Genomic DNA, 14,319 nt, shown 5'->3' with positions numbered 1-14,319 from the left:
TACAATAACCCTGTTTGTCTTCTTGCCTTTATTTGATTCCGCCGAAAAAAATAAAAAACAAGAATAACATTCATCATTGTTGGCTGAAAACCTAAGAAAATATAAATATTTGAATATGCAGGTTATTTAATATTTCAGCTGTGCCTCAAGAGAATATTCATGTTTCGCCGCGGCAATGCAAGTCAGCTTCTACCTTGACAAGTAGTGGTGCTAATGTACTTTCCTGAAGTAACTGATCAGTCAAGCAGAAAAAGAAACAACTAAATATCTGTCACAACTACATTAGGAGCAATTACTTATGTTGAGCTATCTTTACTTTTTGGGGGTTGTACTAAATAATATGACCTTTGGCATTAATTCCACAACAATTATGAACCTGCTCAATGGAACAAGAATGGAATGTGCGTTGCTGTAAAAGTTTACTGCTGTGTATAGTAAGGCACAGGGAAGCTAGGTATATCATAGGCTAGTCTGGCTTTATTGAAGATTTGCATACACTGTTAACCAGGTAGTATTATCGTTCCCATAATGTAATTTCTCTAAATTATGTTTTGTTTAGTTGTTAAGTTAAAGGTCAGATTTACATTCAGATTCAGCATGTTTGTATCTATTTCTATCTGTTTGCAATTATGTTCAGTGGTTCTGTCTTGTCTATGAGTTTTGTCTGGAACATTCTGCCCTGAACTTTGTCAAAGGGTTTGAAAGGAATGAAGAATGTTCCGCGCTAAATCTTCCTGGCGGATTCATAGCAGTTCAAAGACAGGTAAAGACAGATCTAGAGGAAAATTAGAATAATTTAGTATTGGAATATCAGAACCTAGAACCTGACTGCAGATTACATTTGATAGCGCAGATAACTACAGTTGTAAACCTAAACCTTTTGAACTCCCCACATTCATTATATAACATTACAATTGTAAATGGTACTGTAATTGTGCAGTTTGCTATGCTTGTATCTTGATTATAACACATATTATTAATATGTTTTATCATGGTTAACCAGAGGAATAATTAGTCAACCAATCACTGTTAAGAATCTGAAAACAAAAAAAAAAAGAATTAAAAATAAAAAGATTAATAAATGGAATCACCCAAACTGTACAAGATGGTGTATCTTGTAATAACAGTAGACACCCTAGATACAATGTGTTAACTTACAGTTTACATAAAACTGTTTTAGAATGTGTTAAACAATTCTAGATAATGTTAATGTTATAGTAGCCATTCCTATGAGTGAAGTGCCTCTCCATACAAAGCCTTTGACTATAAAGAAGCCATGTCCAAGACCAGAGCGTATTATAATTAAAATTGCAATTTCCATTTCTCTCCTAATGAAACCACAGCAGCAGAGTGTTATCAGGAAGATTAGAAGCCATGACGATGACTGTTGCTTTATTACAATCCTCCATCATCCTGATTTCATAATTAAAGAACGGAGCTGATCAGCTTTTCATTGTTACCTTGGTGAAAGATTAAAATGTTGTTACCAGTTCCACGTATTTCACACTTTAACAGATTTTAATAAACTGGATGCATGAAAAATGAGTGCATTATGTTTCTTAATGTATCTTTGTTAATGATAGCTCTATTGAATCTAACTCAAAGCTGCTGGTCAGGACGACTCAGAGTGGGCCTGTTGCATCATAATCCTTTATAATAAACGAGGACACCTTGCAGATAGAAATGTCCTGAATTAAGTCATCTATCAGGAGGGTTATTAAGCAACTGTCAGCATGCTTGCTGAAATCATCTCTATTAAATGAGCAATTCTCTGGCATACTTAGTGAAGACTCCTTTTTGCTTAGACTTTTCCAATAACTTTGTGAAGTTCTGTTTACAGCCAATATGCTGCTGTGCCCCACCATGCTTTTTGATAATGTATCTTTATTTAATCACTGCTACAGTGATACAAACCTCTGCAGTGTGTATCTAAAGGATTATAGAGATCAGTTAAGAACAAACAAAACTGTTTCACAGCCATAGCCTTCCCAATAAACCGTTCAGTATCTGAACATTATAGAGGACTATTAATATTAAACATTATAGTGGGGTGTTAATGTAGAAGTACCGGTATATATAAATACAAAATATTTACAGATAAATGTTTTATTTTGTAGAGGGAAAAATATGTTGTTATTTAATATATGTAAGTCCTGTAAGTGGGCAGCACTTAATCAAGATTAGTTTAAGCAGTCTTTAAAAAAGAAAAGGGATTCCTGATCCCTGTGCTGTTTTCTGGTAGCTCTTTAGTGCATTACAACATCAACGGCAGAGGGAGCTGTGGGACCTATTCTAAATCTGAATCTTGGTTGATGCTGTCTGTGAACCTGAGAAACCGAGGGACGGAGTTCTCAGACTGGGTCCGCAAAAGAAGACTTTACAGCGAAACCGAACGATTTTCTTTCTTTCTGGTACATATTTAGAGTAAACATACTTATTGAATGGCTATCATGTAGCCAGGACTTTGTTCATATTTTAGTATTTTGCAAAAAAATTAAAAAAATAAATAAAACTGTGACGTGCCTCCGATTGCCAGCGTGAGATCTCCGTTTTTGGTCTGGGGCACATATCACTAGGAAGCGGTTTGGTTATTCACTCTAACTCCTGGCTGGAGGCCTCCATGTTCGTTGATAGCCGAAAAGCTTTATGTTTACATTGTGTTTTTCATTTGTAAACACGAAAGCAGTGATTCAAACGTCTTTTAATATCTATTTTATGGTCGCAAGAAGAGACTTTACTGTGGGAGCATCTCTAGGTAATAGTGTACGGTAGGCTACTGTACCTACACAATATGAAATGGCAGGTGTTTAGAATTTTGTAGTTAGGATTTTTAATAACAATAATAATAGAAAAATAGTCATGGATGATAAATACAGCAGTAATGTCATTTCAAGTGGACAGCTTGGACCGGTGGGTGTGCCAAATGCAAGGTAAGTTACAGTACCACCGGTATTTTTGTCAAACCCGTACAATAGTGTATGCCTTGTGCACTTTACGGTTGGTATTGTAGTAATGACTGTTTATATCTCAACTGTAGCGTTTAATAAACCCGTTTAAACTAAACTACTATTGTTACTGTAGATGTGCACCCTACCATGTGACCCCATCAGTGATCTGTTATCCCTTAATTTTTAACGAATTATTTGTTTACCAAGCCTGACTGCAGCCCAGAACGGCATGCTGGGTCAAGATTATCACAACTCATGTACATGGGTGAATGTTGTTAAATCCAGGTCCAACTAGTGCAATTGAGCTTTATCTAGTTAGTACAATATAAACATTACATATGCATTCATAAACTTGCATTTTCTTTTGTCTTCAAGGATAACCAGATACATCATATTGCTGTGCATCACCAAGTTGTTAAAATCACTAGGAATATTTGAGTCCTATGATATTCTTAAAGTTGTTCACCTTGTCCAGTTTGTTTTCATCCTTAAATTGGGGTAAGTGATGTTTCATTTACGTTTTACTCAGATATAAAAATAATGCTTATGTGTCCTGCTACCCTGAAAAGTATTTATTTAGTTTTCCTGAGAAAATAGACTTCTAGGACTGCAGCAGACCATGTTACTTTGAAATGTAGCTGTCAAGTGCCTAAATGTCTTTATTGTGACTGTATTTCCGTCACATATGAGCCTGAATCATATTTATTGATGTTGTTAGCATCTAGTTTTTTTGTTTGTTTGTTTTAAACTGGGTCCAAAATGGCAGCAGACAAAAAAAACACTGTTTACACACAATAAAAAAAAAAGTTTAATTATTGGAGAATATCTGGGAGTAAAATTTGTTTTCTCTTTTTAAGTTTCATCTAAATCTGTTGCAATGTGTACATTAATATTACTTTGTTATTATGATTTATTTTTTTCAGATGTGCATTATTTTTGGTTTTGTTTCAAAGACCATTCTCCTCTGGAAAAGCTGTCACAAAACGGCAGGTACAATTCCGCTTCAAATTGCCCCATCGTTTGGCCATAATAAAAAAAATAATAACTGTGTCTGCTGTAACCTGCCAAATCTCATCAATGTTTTGATGAATTCCAAAGTATATATTTTTCTAAAAAGCCAATAAATGATTACAGTTAAATGTGGTGATCCTTTGCAGGCCATTTGTCACACACAATGTGACTGTTAAGTCATGGTGAACTGCTGTATTTAATTACGCAGTTACCTGGAGACTGAATCTTGGGCATAGCTCATGAAGATTTAATTACATCGTGTCATGTCATACATTTAAAACTGCTTTTGATACAGTACAGTGATATAAAGCGTACCTAAACATTTCTTTATTTTTTCCAGTCAAGTAGCATGACTACAAGGACAGCATTTTAGTTTGTACAGTCCACTATTCACATTTCTAGTTGGCAACTAGTTTTGTTTTTTCTTCTTTTTCAGTGGATCAAAATCTTAAAGCATGCAGTTGTTAGCTGTGTTATTTCACTCCTGGGCTTTTTTGGCCTTACTCTATGTGGACCATTAAGGTAAAAAAAAAAAAAAAAAAAAAAAGATCTTGTAAATGTATATATGTTTCTGAGTTTTACTTTTGGTCACAAACCAGGGTATAAAGTTTGTATTATTATTATTCAAAATATACAAAAACAAAATCACAAACACAACATCTTTCTTACAGAAGCCCAATGGTTCAAATAATATAAAGTGTATATTAATGTTTTCTAAATTGTACACTATTATGCTGGGTTGCCTAGCATAATAGTGTAAAAGCTACTAGCCCCACATAGTTTCAGCATGATAAGCTTAAAAGTATTGTGTTTTTATCAGTATATAAAATATAAAAAGAGTATATAAATAAAGCTGTTTATTGAAAGTAAACAGATAGGAACAGTACATCCTGGAGGAGATAGCTTCAAGCTGCAACTGCATTGAGACAATAGAGGAAAACAATCTCTCCTGGTTGAATCTCTGGTTTGTGCTTGGCTTGCTTTGCAGAACGCTGCTGCTGTTTGAACACAGTGACATTGTTATCATCTCATTGCTCAGTGTGCTCTTCACCAGCTCTGGAGGAGGACCATCAAAGGTATTTCAAATTAACATGTGTTGAACCAGGCTTCAAAGTTAGGTAATCTGCCAGTAGTAAAAGAATGAGTGCTTTATTCTGTTTGAAGCCTTTGTTAGTAACAGGTTTGTAATGTGTACCTTTATACTGGTTCGGAATATGTAAATATGCCCAAATCCTTCTGCTTTGATTATGAAGCATATACACAGAACAAAATATAAACGCAACATGCAACAATTTCAAAGATTTTACTGAGTTACAGTTCATATAAGGAAATTAGACTTAGACTTAGATAAAATGCAGTTGTGTTCGTTGTTCGTAGCTTATGCCTGCCCATACCATAACCCTACCGCCAGCATGGGGCACTCTGTTCACAGCGCTGACATCAGCAAACTGCTCACCCACACGACACCGTACATGCTGTCTGCCATCTGCCCGGTACAGTTGAAACCGGGATTTATCTGTGAAGAGCACACTTCTCCAGCGTGCCAGTGGCCATCAAAGGTGAGCATTTGCCCACTGATGTCAGTTGCGACGCCGAACTGCAGTCAGGTCAAGACCCTGGTGAGGACGATGAGCACGCAGATGAGCTTCCCTGAGATGGTTTCTGACAGTTTGTGCAGAAATTCTTTGATTGTGTAAACCTACAGTTTCATCAGCTATCCGAGTTGCTGGTCTCAGACGATCCCGCAGGTAAAGAAGTCGGACGTGGAGGTCCTGGCCTGACGTGGTTACACGTGGTCTGCGGTTGAAAGGCCAGTTGGAACGTACTGCCAACTTCTCTATAACGACGTTGGAGGCGGCTTATGGTAGAGAAATGAACATTCAATTCTCTGGCAACAGCTCTGGTGGACATGCCTGCAGTCAGCATGCCAATTGCATGCTCCCTCAAAACTTGAGACATCTGTGGCATTGTGTTGTATGACAAAACTGGCCTTTTATTGTTCCTAGCACAAGATGCACATGTGTAATGATCATGCTGTTTAATCACCTTCTGGATATACCACACCTGTCAGGTGGATGGATTATCTTGGCAAAGGAGAAATGCTCACTAACAGGGATGTAAACAAATTTGTGCACAAAATTTGAGAGAAATAAGCTTTTTGTGCATATGGAATATTTCTGGGATCTTTTATTTCAGCTCATGAAACATGGGACCAACACTTTACATGTTGCATTTATATTTTTTTCAGTGTATTTTGCTAGTACTGCATTAAGTGATGATGTTTAATGCTGTTGGACTACGTAAGTTAAGAAAGTGAATGAGTGTATGTAGGATCAAGTAAATATTCATATAAAATCAAACATTTATCGGATTATAGCCAAATGTACTCAAATGTCTATAGGAGTCACTTCTCCCCTCTAAATGGGCCTGTGACAGGCTAGTGAGTGGATAGAGGCCCAGAGACAGACTGCATTTAAAAAAAATAATGATTTTATTATAAATAACACAAAATAAAAGGGCAAAACAAAAAGATTCAAACACAAATAAAGCAATACAAAAAAGCAAACTTACAAAAATAAGGTTTCCAGGCTGGGCGATGCCTTCACTGGATTCAGAATTTCAAAAATACAAACAAACTAAAAACCACCAATCTGCTTTCTCAGCTCCCTCCTCCCACGTGAGAAGTAGAGGCCTCCTTTTATGTCAGGTGGCTGGGCGCTGATTGATCGTTAATTAAGTTAATCATTTAATCAACTAATCAACCCCAGCCACCTGAATATAATAAACTCAGGCAGGTAGGGGAAATTAACCCCATCCCTGCCAATTTCTAAACGGCAGAGCTTTGCTTTTAGCTTTGCTCTGCCACAGGGCCATAATGTGTTCTAATCTGGTGAGTCGAAGTTCTGTTTTGTTGGATATGTTGATGACCTATTAATTTATTTTCAGACAAGAGGAGCTGCATTGTTTATTATTGCTGTAATTTGCTTGCTGCTCTTTGATAATGATGACCTCATGGCAAAGATGGCTGATCACCGTATCCTTTTCTACAGTGTGCACCTGCAAGGGGTTTGAACTTAGCATGCAAGCTCTGTACTGATTTACTTTGTCATGGTCCTGATACAAGAGTAATTTTGAATTTAGAACCATGACAGGGAGGGAGCGTTTGTTAGTGACATACTTTAAGAGGGGGATATCTGGGGATATGTATAGGAAGCTCAGTCTGTTTGCCTGTTCATACTTTGAGGGGGATATCTGGGGATATGTATAGGAAGCTATGTCTGCCAGTTTGTAAGTAAGTTGTACATTTTTACATGTGTATACGATCACTTTTTCATGACACTGATAATTATTAATTTTACACACTTTTGCATACTTGCAGTTTCCTTAACCTATCTGTCTGTGTAGCTGAGGGACATCATGACAGTGCTCTTACCCATGCCCTGTACAAAGCAATCTCATTCCTCGGGCTAGCAGATCACAAGGTTTGTGAGAGTCTAGTCCATAACAGCTTGGAATGTAGAAACATAGTGAAAGGATAGTGTGCTAGTCCACTGTATCCCACAGTATTCTTCAGTTATATTTTTTAGTGCAGCTAGCATGTTGGTTTACCTGTTTGGTCTCTCTGTTTCCCAGGGTGGAGTTGTGTTGCTGGTAATCACCCTCTGCTTCAAGGTTGGTTTCCACACAGCCTCCCGAAAGCTGTCTCTTGAAATTGGTGGATCTAAACGCCTCTATGCCCTTTCTAACCTCGCCTCGGCTGCTGTGCTGCTTCCCTGGGTTATAGTTTTGTCTGCCACCACAGAGGTAAGTCAGGTCGGCCTTTACAACTCATTTCTGTACACCATTTGTAGAAGATTCCATAAATAAACCTTTGTTCAAAGGAGAAGTTCATTAGGTTTGTAAGCAGGTGAATGCACTATGTTAAATGTTTTCTTCTAATAACATATTACATGCTGTTCCTGGATCCTTACTGTATGTGCCTTAAAGGTTCGGTAACCAATGATCAATAGTCTTGTCAAGTACCCTTGTCATTTACTGTAGATATTTCACAGAAAAATGTATAACTTCATTTTGCAAGTTAAGATATGTACAGAGAGTTGATTTTTTTCCAGTTTTTTTCTCATGCTGTTCAGAAGACTATTTTTCTTTTCTGTTACATTCTGTTATTTGCAGGGGTTATATACTGTGTTGTTAACTTTTAACATCACGAAACATGTTGAAATGGAAGACTCTTTTCGGTAGACTAATGCATATGCAGTAGGAACTGAAATTTGGAATGTGATAGACATGAATAGTGTAGTAGTATATACACAGTGGTCCAGGATTTTTTGTTCTCCTGCACAACATTCAGATGCTAGAATACCAGTAAAAGGAATTATTTATTATTATTATTATTATTATTATTATTATTATTATTATTATTATTATTATTAAGGCTTTGGTTAGTCACTGTACAAATAATTAAAATACTTTGTATAAGCGTATATTTTGATTGTAGATGGTCTTTTTTTATGTAGATATAAATAATTTATTGATAATACATATACATATTTAGAAACCAAACAAATATTCAGAAGTACATTTAATTTATTTTTTTTTTTAACCTCTAGAGCAAGGTGGAATCTTGGTCTTCCCTTATCATGCCTTTCGGGATGATTGTCTTCTCCGTTATGGTTCTGGATTTCTATGTGGAGTCAATCTGTACCACTAAGATGGAAAGTGCTAAGTGTGCACGATATGGTTCCCTGTTCCTATTCCTCAGCAGCCTGCTCCTCGCCAACTTCTGGACTCACCCCTTGACCGACCAGCTCCGTACCATGAGCAAACCTGCCCAGCAGCAGAGCACTGAGCATGTGCTCTCAGGGGGTGTGGTGGTCAGTGCAGTTTTCTTCATTCTATGTAAGTAAGACAGAATCCTCTATGTTTGTGTCTTGGTTACTTACCATGGACCTTATGCATATAGAGTTTATCGCCTTCCTTTTCCACGATTGTGTGACCAGAGTCATGTTCTGCCATGTTGTATGCAACTTTCCCGTATTTAAAGTTTTTGGGTGTCTTACCTTGACACGTAGTGTAAAGTGGTTGTAGCTAGGAATTTAATAAACCTCACCTATTGCATGCCATTTGCTATATAGGTTGCAAAGGTCTGCTGTTGCAGACATGTATTTTAATTTTAAAACATGGTATCTTCTACTAAGTGGAAAGATCTCTGTTTGATTGCCTTGCTTTTAGGAAACTCTTACTATTTCACTTCCTTAGTCATTTGACCTCAGCATGTCACTGTCTGTAGAGCATGTTGGTTCATTAGGGAAGCGTTTTTTATTTTAAGTTTAAAATGTTTTCAAGTTGTAGACCTTATATTTTTCTTAATTTTGCAGCTGCCAATATCTTATCTTCACCCTCTAAGAAAGGACAGAAAGGTACTCTGGTTGGATATTCACCTGAAGGTACGCCGCTGTATAATTTCATGGGAGATGCCTTGCAGCACACATCCCAGTCATTGCCCAGGTTCATTAAGGATTCTCTGAAACAGATCTTAGAAGAGTATGACTCAAGGCAGATCTTCTACTTCCTGTGTCTAAACTTGGTAAGTGGGGGTGGTGGATGTGGGTGTGTGTATGGAGGGCAGTTAGTGCACAAAACAGTATTCACAAAACTATTTCAGCACATTTGTGTATCTTCTTTTTTTCATTTTTGTAGTCAGAATGAGAATGCATTTCTCCTTATTCATTATTGCTTTTTTGAGAGAATGCCAAGGGGAATTGGGTCAGTTTCTCTATACCTGCGTCCACCAGCTGTACAGGCTAGTAGCCTATACAAGAGCTGATGAGTTTATTTGTCTTTTAAAATACCGTATTGTAGTGTGACACTTTTTTTAAATTTGCAAATGAATATCATTATATTTAAATGATTAAGTAATATTTATAATATTATGTAAAAACAGCACAGGATAGAACATCTTTAAGTGAATTAAAGAAATTACCTAATGCAAGAAAAGGATGAATAAATGGTTTAGTTTTAGTGAAGCCCTTAGCGTTTTTGTATTACATATGCCTAAATTCCACTGAACTTTTCTCTCTATGAACATACAGGCCTTCACATTTGTGGAGCTGTTTTATGGAGTTTGGACAAACAGCCTGGGCTTGATCTCAGATGGATTCCACATGCTGTTTGATTGCTCTGCCTTAGTTCTTGGACTTTTTGCTGCCTTGATGACCAGATGGAAAGCAACCCGCATCTATTCCTTTGGGTAAGAACCAATTAAAGTTCATATTTGGGCTTTACGGCAAGAAGAAACTGTTGCCCTTACTGTTGTGGCCTCCACTAAAGCTATATTCTGCCACTGGCAATACATATCCCTGGTGTTGACTATATAGTTTAGGCATCCATACATAAAGTAAGCTACACTTTCGGGCTTTTCATATATCTGTCATGTCATGTCATTTCGCCGTCGTCGCTTCGTGACGGTTGACTGCATGAAAGGGTCAGAGCTGTCCAACGCCCTCTGTCTCGCGTGGCATGTAGCAGATTAGCTCCCGACAATCCAGTCCACGTCCTGATTTTGTCAAACCAGCATATTCTTGGTCTTCCGCGCCCTCTGATCCCTTCTACAAGACCTGTCATCACACTGCCTTCAGTTGTGTCGTGTGGTTGTCTTATCGTATGCCCGAAGTATCTCAACTTGCGAGATTTAACGTGGCTGAACAGCTCACTTTGTGTACTAGCCAGCTTGTAAACTTGCTCATTGGTCATCAACTTCGTCCATGAAATTTTCATCATCTTTCTGATGCATTTGTTTTCGAAGGCCTGAATGCTTCTCTCTTCTTCTTTTTTCATTGTCCAAGCCTAACAACCATATTTCGCTACCGGCAAGACCAAGGCTTTTATCAAGCGCAGCTTGGTGGTAGTGCCGATTGATTTGTTTTTCCACATTCTTGACATTCTTGACAATTTCATATATCTAGAGAACCATTAATCCAATTGTGATGACCAGGACATTTTTTTTTTTTTTATCACAGAATATTGAGAGTATCAGGATGTGAGGATATGTCTGTTTTTGTCATGTATGTGTCACACAATTTTTTATTTGTAACCTTTCCATTTATGATTATTTGTTATAATATTTTTATTTTATTGATAGTAACAGAACCTGGGCAAATATAGAACAGCTTGTCCATAATTCTTATACACTGGATGCAGAATATTACTGTGTGGTCTATTTTGTAACATCAGGGCTCTCATTTTGTATTTGTTTCAATATCTTTGTGTCTTGTAGGTATGGCCGGGTTGAAATTCTCTCAGGTTTCATCAATGGCCTTTTCCTCATGGTGATAGCTTTCTTTGTATTCATTGAGTCTATTACACGAGTCATAGACCCTCCCAATATAAATACAGATATGCTAACAGTAAGTGGATCTAAAAGAAAATATCACTTCTAGTAGCTTTTATACCACTCATGCTATTTCATTAAAAGTTAGAGCAGATTTTATGCATTGTGACATACTGCACCAAAATTAAATTATATCACTAAGCATTCTGTGTGTATTTTAAACACACTGTTTACAAAAAAGCTAATATTCACAATATAAAATGATGGTTTTTCATGACATGTCCTCTTTTTATGCTATTTGTAGTTGGAAATCAAACACATGTGGGTCAGAAAAGCTCAGAGTCTTGCTTTTGCAACATGATTGTATTTTTCTATAAGACATATAAAGATGTTTATATCTGGAAGTGCAAACAAAAACATACTTAACTTCCTAATTGTTGTAATTTTATGCATTGTATTTGAAAGCTTTAGTCCTATAACATATGTTAACTGTTTGTCCTTCCTAACAGCCCGTATCTGTTGGAGGATTGATTGTGAACCTGTTTGGTATCTGTGCCTTTAGTCATGCCCACTCTCACGGGCCTTCTAAGGGAGGTTGTCAATCACATGACCATGGCCACGGTGACCATGGCCATGGCCACGGAGGGCATGGGCATAGCCACAGTCATGGTCATGGGCATTCCCATGGCTCATCAGGGGGAGGCATGAATGCCAACATGAGAGGTAATGAAAAGACTGGAAAAAAAAAATTATATGATCGGGGACAGGTGTAAATCTGCAGCATTATGTGTAATAATCAATAAAATGTAATGGTAACTTTATTGATCTGCACTAAAAAGGAGATCAATACTAAAACTTCATGGGCTGAAATATTTTGTGTTTTATTGATCTTAAAAAAAAAAAAAAAAAAAAAAAAAACTAAAACAAATTAGCACATCATGTATTTAATAGCAAAACTGTGAGTGTAATTGTGCATCTTTAGTTTTGTTATTGCTGTAATATAACACAATGAGTGCAATAAGGAAACCACTGCATAAGGGCTGCATAAGGCATGTCATGTAGCCAAAACACCATGCACTTTAAAATGTCCATGTATGTTAATTTTGTGAGCTGTGCACATTTGAAGCCTGTTGTCTTTGCTCATAGGAGTATTTCTCCATGTTCTGGCTGACACACTGGGCAGTGTTGGTGTGATCTTATCCACAATACTTATTCGTCAGTTTGGATGGCTTATAGCTGATCCCATCTGCTCCCTTTTCATTGCTGTGCTGATATTTCTGAGCGTTCTCCCCCTGGTGAAAGATGCGTGTGAGGTGCTCCTCCTAAGAATCCCCCCAGAGCACGAGAAAGAACTCCACAATGCACTGGAAAAGGTTAGAAGTTATTTCTACTCTAGTGTGTATATATATATGTATCACACACACACACACACACACACAATATATATTTTTTACCTCAATAGACATTAAATGTGTGTTTACCTGTTATTTTTTATGGTCTTTTTTTAGGTTAACAAAATTGAAGGTGTTATATCTTACCGAGACCCTCATTTTTGGAGACATTCTGCCAGCGTCATAGCAGGGACCATTCATTTGCAGTTGATGTCAGATGTTGTGGAGCAAAGAATAATCCAGCAGGTGGGATTGTTGTACCAATTTCAAGTAAAATACTCTCTTCAGTAAATTCAAGGACGTCTATTTAGTGTTTCACAAGCAATCGCATTGCATCCTGATTATACATGGAAATGGGTATATAGTGTGTATCACACTTTTTACCAATATCATAAGACCCTTTAATCCAACTGTGATTAAACTTGGTATGGGCTACACTTACAAGCATATAAGTTAGTAGAATACGTTATGTAGGCCTTAGTTTACCCCAGTGAATTAACTACAAAACAAAGGATGCCAAATAGCAGTTCAGGTTAAACATTGTTTTTGTTTATTCCCGAAATGAATAGTACATGAAGTTGACACCGCATTTTATTTATTTTTTTACTTTTTTTTTTTCATCCTTGGTTTAAGATCAGTTTTTGTCATCAGGCAGTTTTGGGGCTTGACCTAAAGTGGCTGTAATGAATATCTGTTTTAATGTGTGCTGTATGCATTTTGGTTTTACTTTTAAAATGTTTTGTTTATTTTATGTGAACCAAGAACAGTTTAACATTTTTTGTTTATTTATTTTTTTGCTGTTTAGGTAACAGCACTGCTGAAAGATGCTGGAGTAAACAACCTGTCTGTCCAGTTAGAGAAGGAAGCATATTTTCAACACATGGCAGGCCTCGGTACAGGATTTCAAGATGTTCTTGCCATGACAAAGCAAATGGAGCCAATTAAATACCTAAAGGATGGGACTTACATCATGTGAACTGCTGCCACAAAAGATCCACGGCGACTGCAGGACTTTAGCTGTGGATGGGCTTGAAAGATAAAAATAGAGATTTTGAGATCCTTCATTCCTGTTTTTTAACAATGTTGCACATTTGATGTACAGGATAATAATATATCGCTGTATTTTTGGATTTAAAAAAAGAAAAAACATTTGGAAATATTTTTCCTCTGAACACTTGGGATGGGAGTCATTATTCAATCTGACAGTTACAAAATCTAGATTGAAATGGCTTGCATTGTAAATCAATGTAATCATTAAAAATTATCATTAGTAACCTATTCCTTTGTTTGAATTTGAAAGTTGTGTGAACAGTTAATTGCCTTGTTTATGATATAAAGTGCAGCTTCTCTGGTTGTGGTGCTTAGGCAAAAGGAATCCCAAATAAATTGTAAACTACATTTACTGGTATTCAGCAGCTTTCAGAGGACTTACAATCATGTGGTAATAATTATACCAACATGATATGGCCACAAAAGTAGACTAGCCCAAGGCAAAGTTGTTTAAATGAGCTGAACCGCACAATGTGAGATTGACTGTGCAGGATGTAGGGCTAACAGCAGTTGGTGGCTAGTTAATTGAACAAAAGATGGTAGAAGTAAAGTTTACCAGAGTGATGCTGTTGATCAGCAACTACATATT

The 14,319-nt window shown here is 36.9% G+C and overlaps 1 protein-coding gene across 1 annotated transcript; it reads left to right on the top strand.

Annotated features, from left to right (window-relative positions):
* The first annotated feature begins 2,325 nt into the window (after window positions 1-2,325).
* On the top strand, window positions 2,326-13,958 carry LOC121300574 (zinc transporter 5-like). The gene is made up of 16 exons (XM_041229162.1): window positions 2,326-2,930; window positions 3,324-3,446; window positions 3,872-3,938; window positions 4,396-4,481; window positions 4,948-5,035; window positions 6,906-6,993; window positions 7,365-7,441; window positions 7,593-7,763; window positions 8,570-8,858; window positions 9,338-9,546; window positions 10,052-10,209; window positions 11,236-11,365; window positions 11,799-12,012; window positions 12,436-12,662; window positions 12,798-12,926; window positions 13,486-13,958. The coding sequence occupies exons 1-16, from the start codon at window positions 2,860-2,862 to the stop codon at window positions 13,654-13,656; spliced, it is 2,298 nt and encodes a 765-aa protein (XP_041085096.1). The 5' UTR covers window positions 2,326-2,859; the 3' UTR covers window positions 13,657-13,958.
* The last annotated feature ends 361 nt before the right edge of the window (window positions 13,959-14,319 follow it).

Source organism: Polyodon spathula, chromosome 2 (assembly GCF_017654505.1).
Source record: "Polyodon spathula isolate WHYD16114869_AA chromosome 2, ASM1765450v1, whole genome shotgun sequence".
In the NCBI taxonomy this organism is placed as follows: Eukaryota; Metazoa; Chordata; class Actinopteri; order Acipenseriformes; family Polyodontidae; genus Polyodon; species Polyodon spathula.
The sequence above is the reverse complement of the archived record's forward strand: the minus strand, read 5'-3'. Positions and strand labels throughout refer to the sequence as shown.

Bases quoted from the DNA above. Each gene is read 5' to 3' on its own strand.
- LOC121300574 (XM_041229162.1), top strand. From the start codon at position 2,860: ATGGATGATAAATACAGCAGTAATGTCATTTCAAGTGGACAGCTTGGA. The intron at 9,547-10,051 runs GTAAGTGGGGGT...ATGAACATACAG, and splicing joins ACTTCCTGTGTCTAAACTTG to GCCTTCACATTTGTGGAGCT. The intron at 12,927-13,485 runs GTGGGATTGTTG...TTTGCTGTTTAG, and splicing joins AGCAAAGAATAATCCAGCAG to GTAACAGCACTGCTGAAAGA.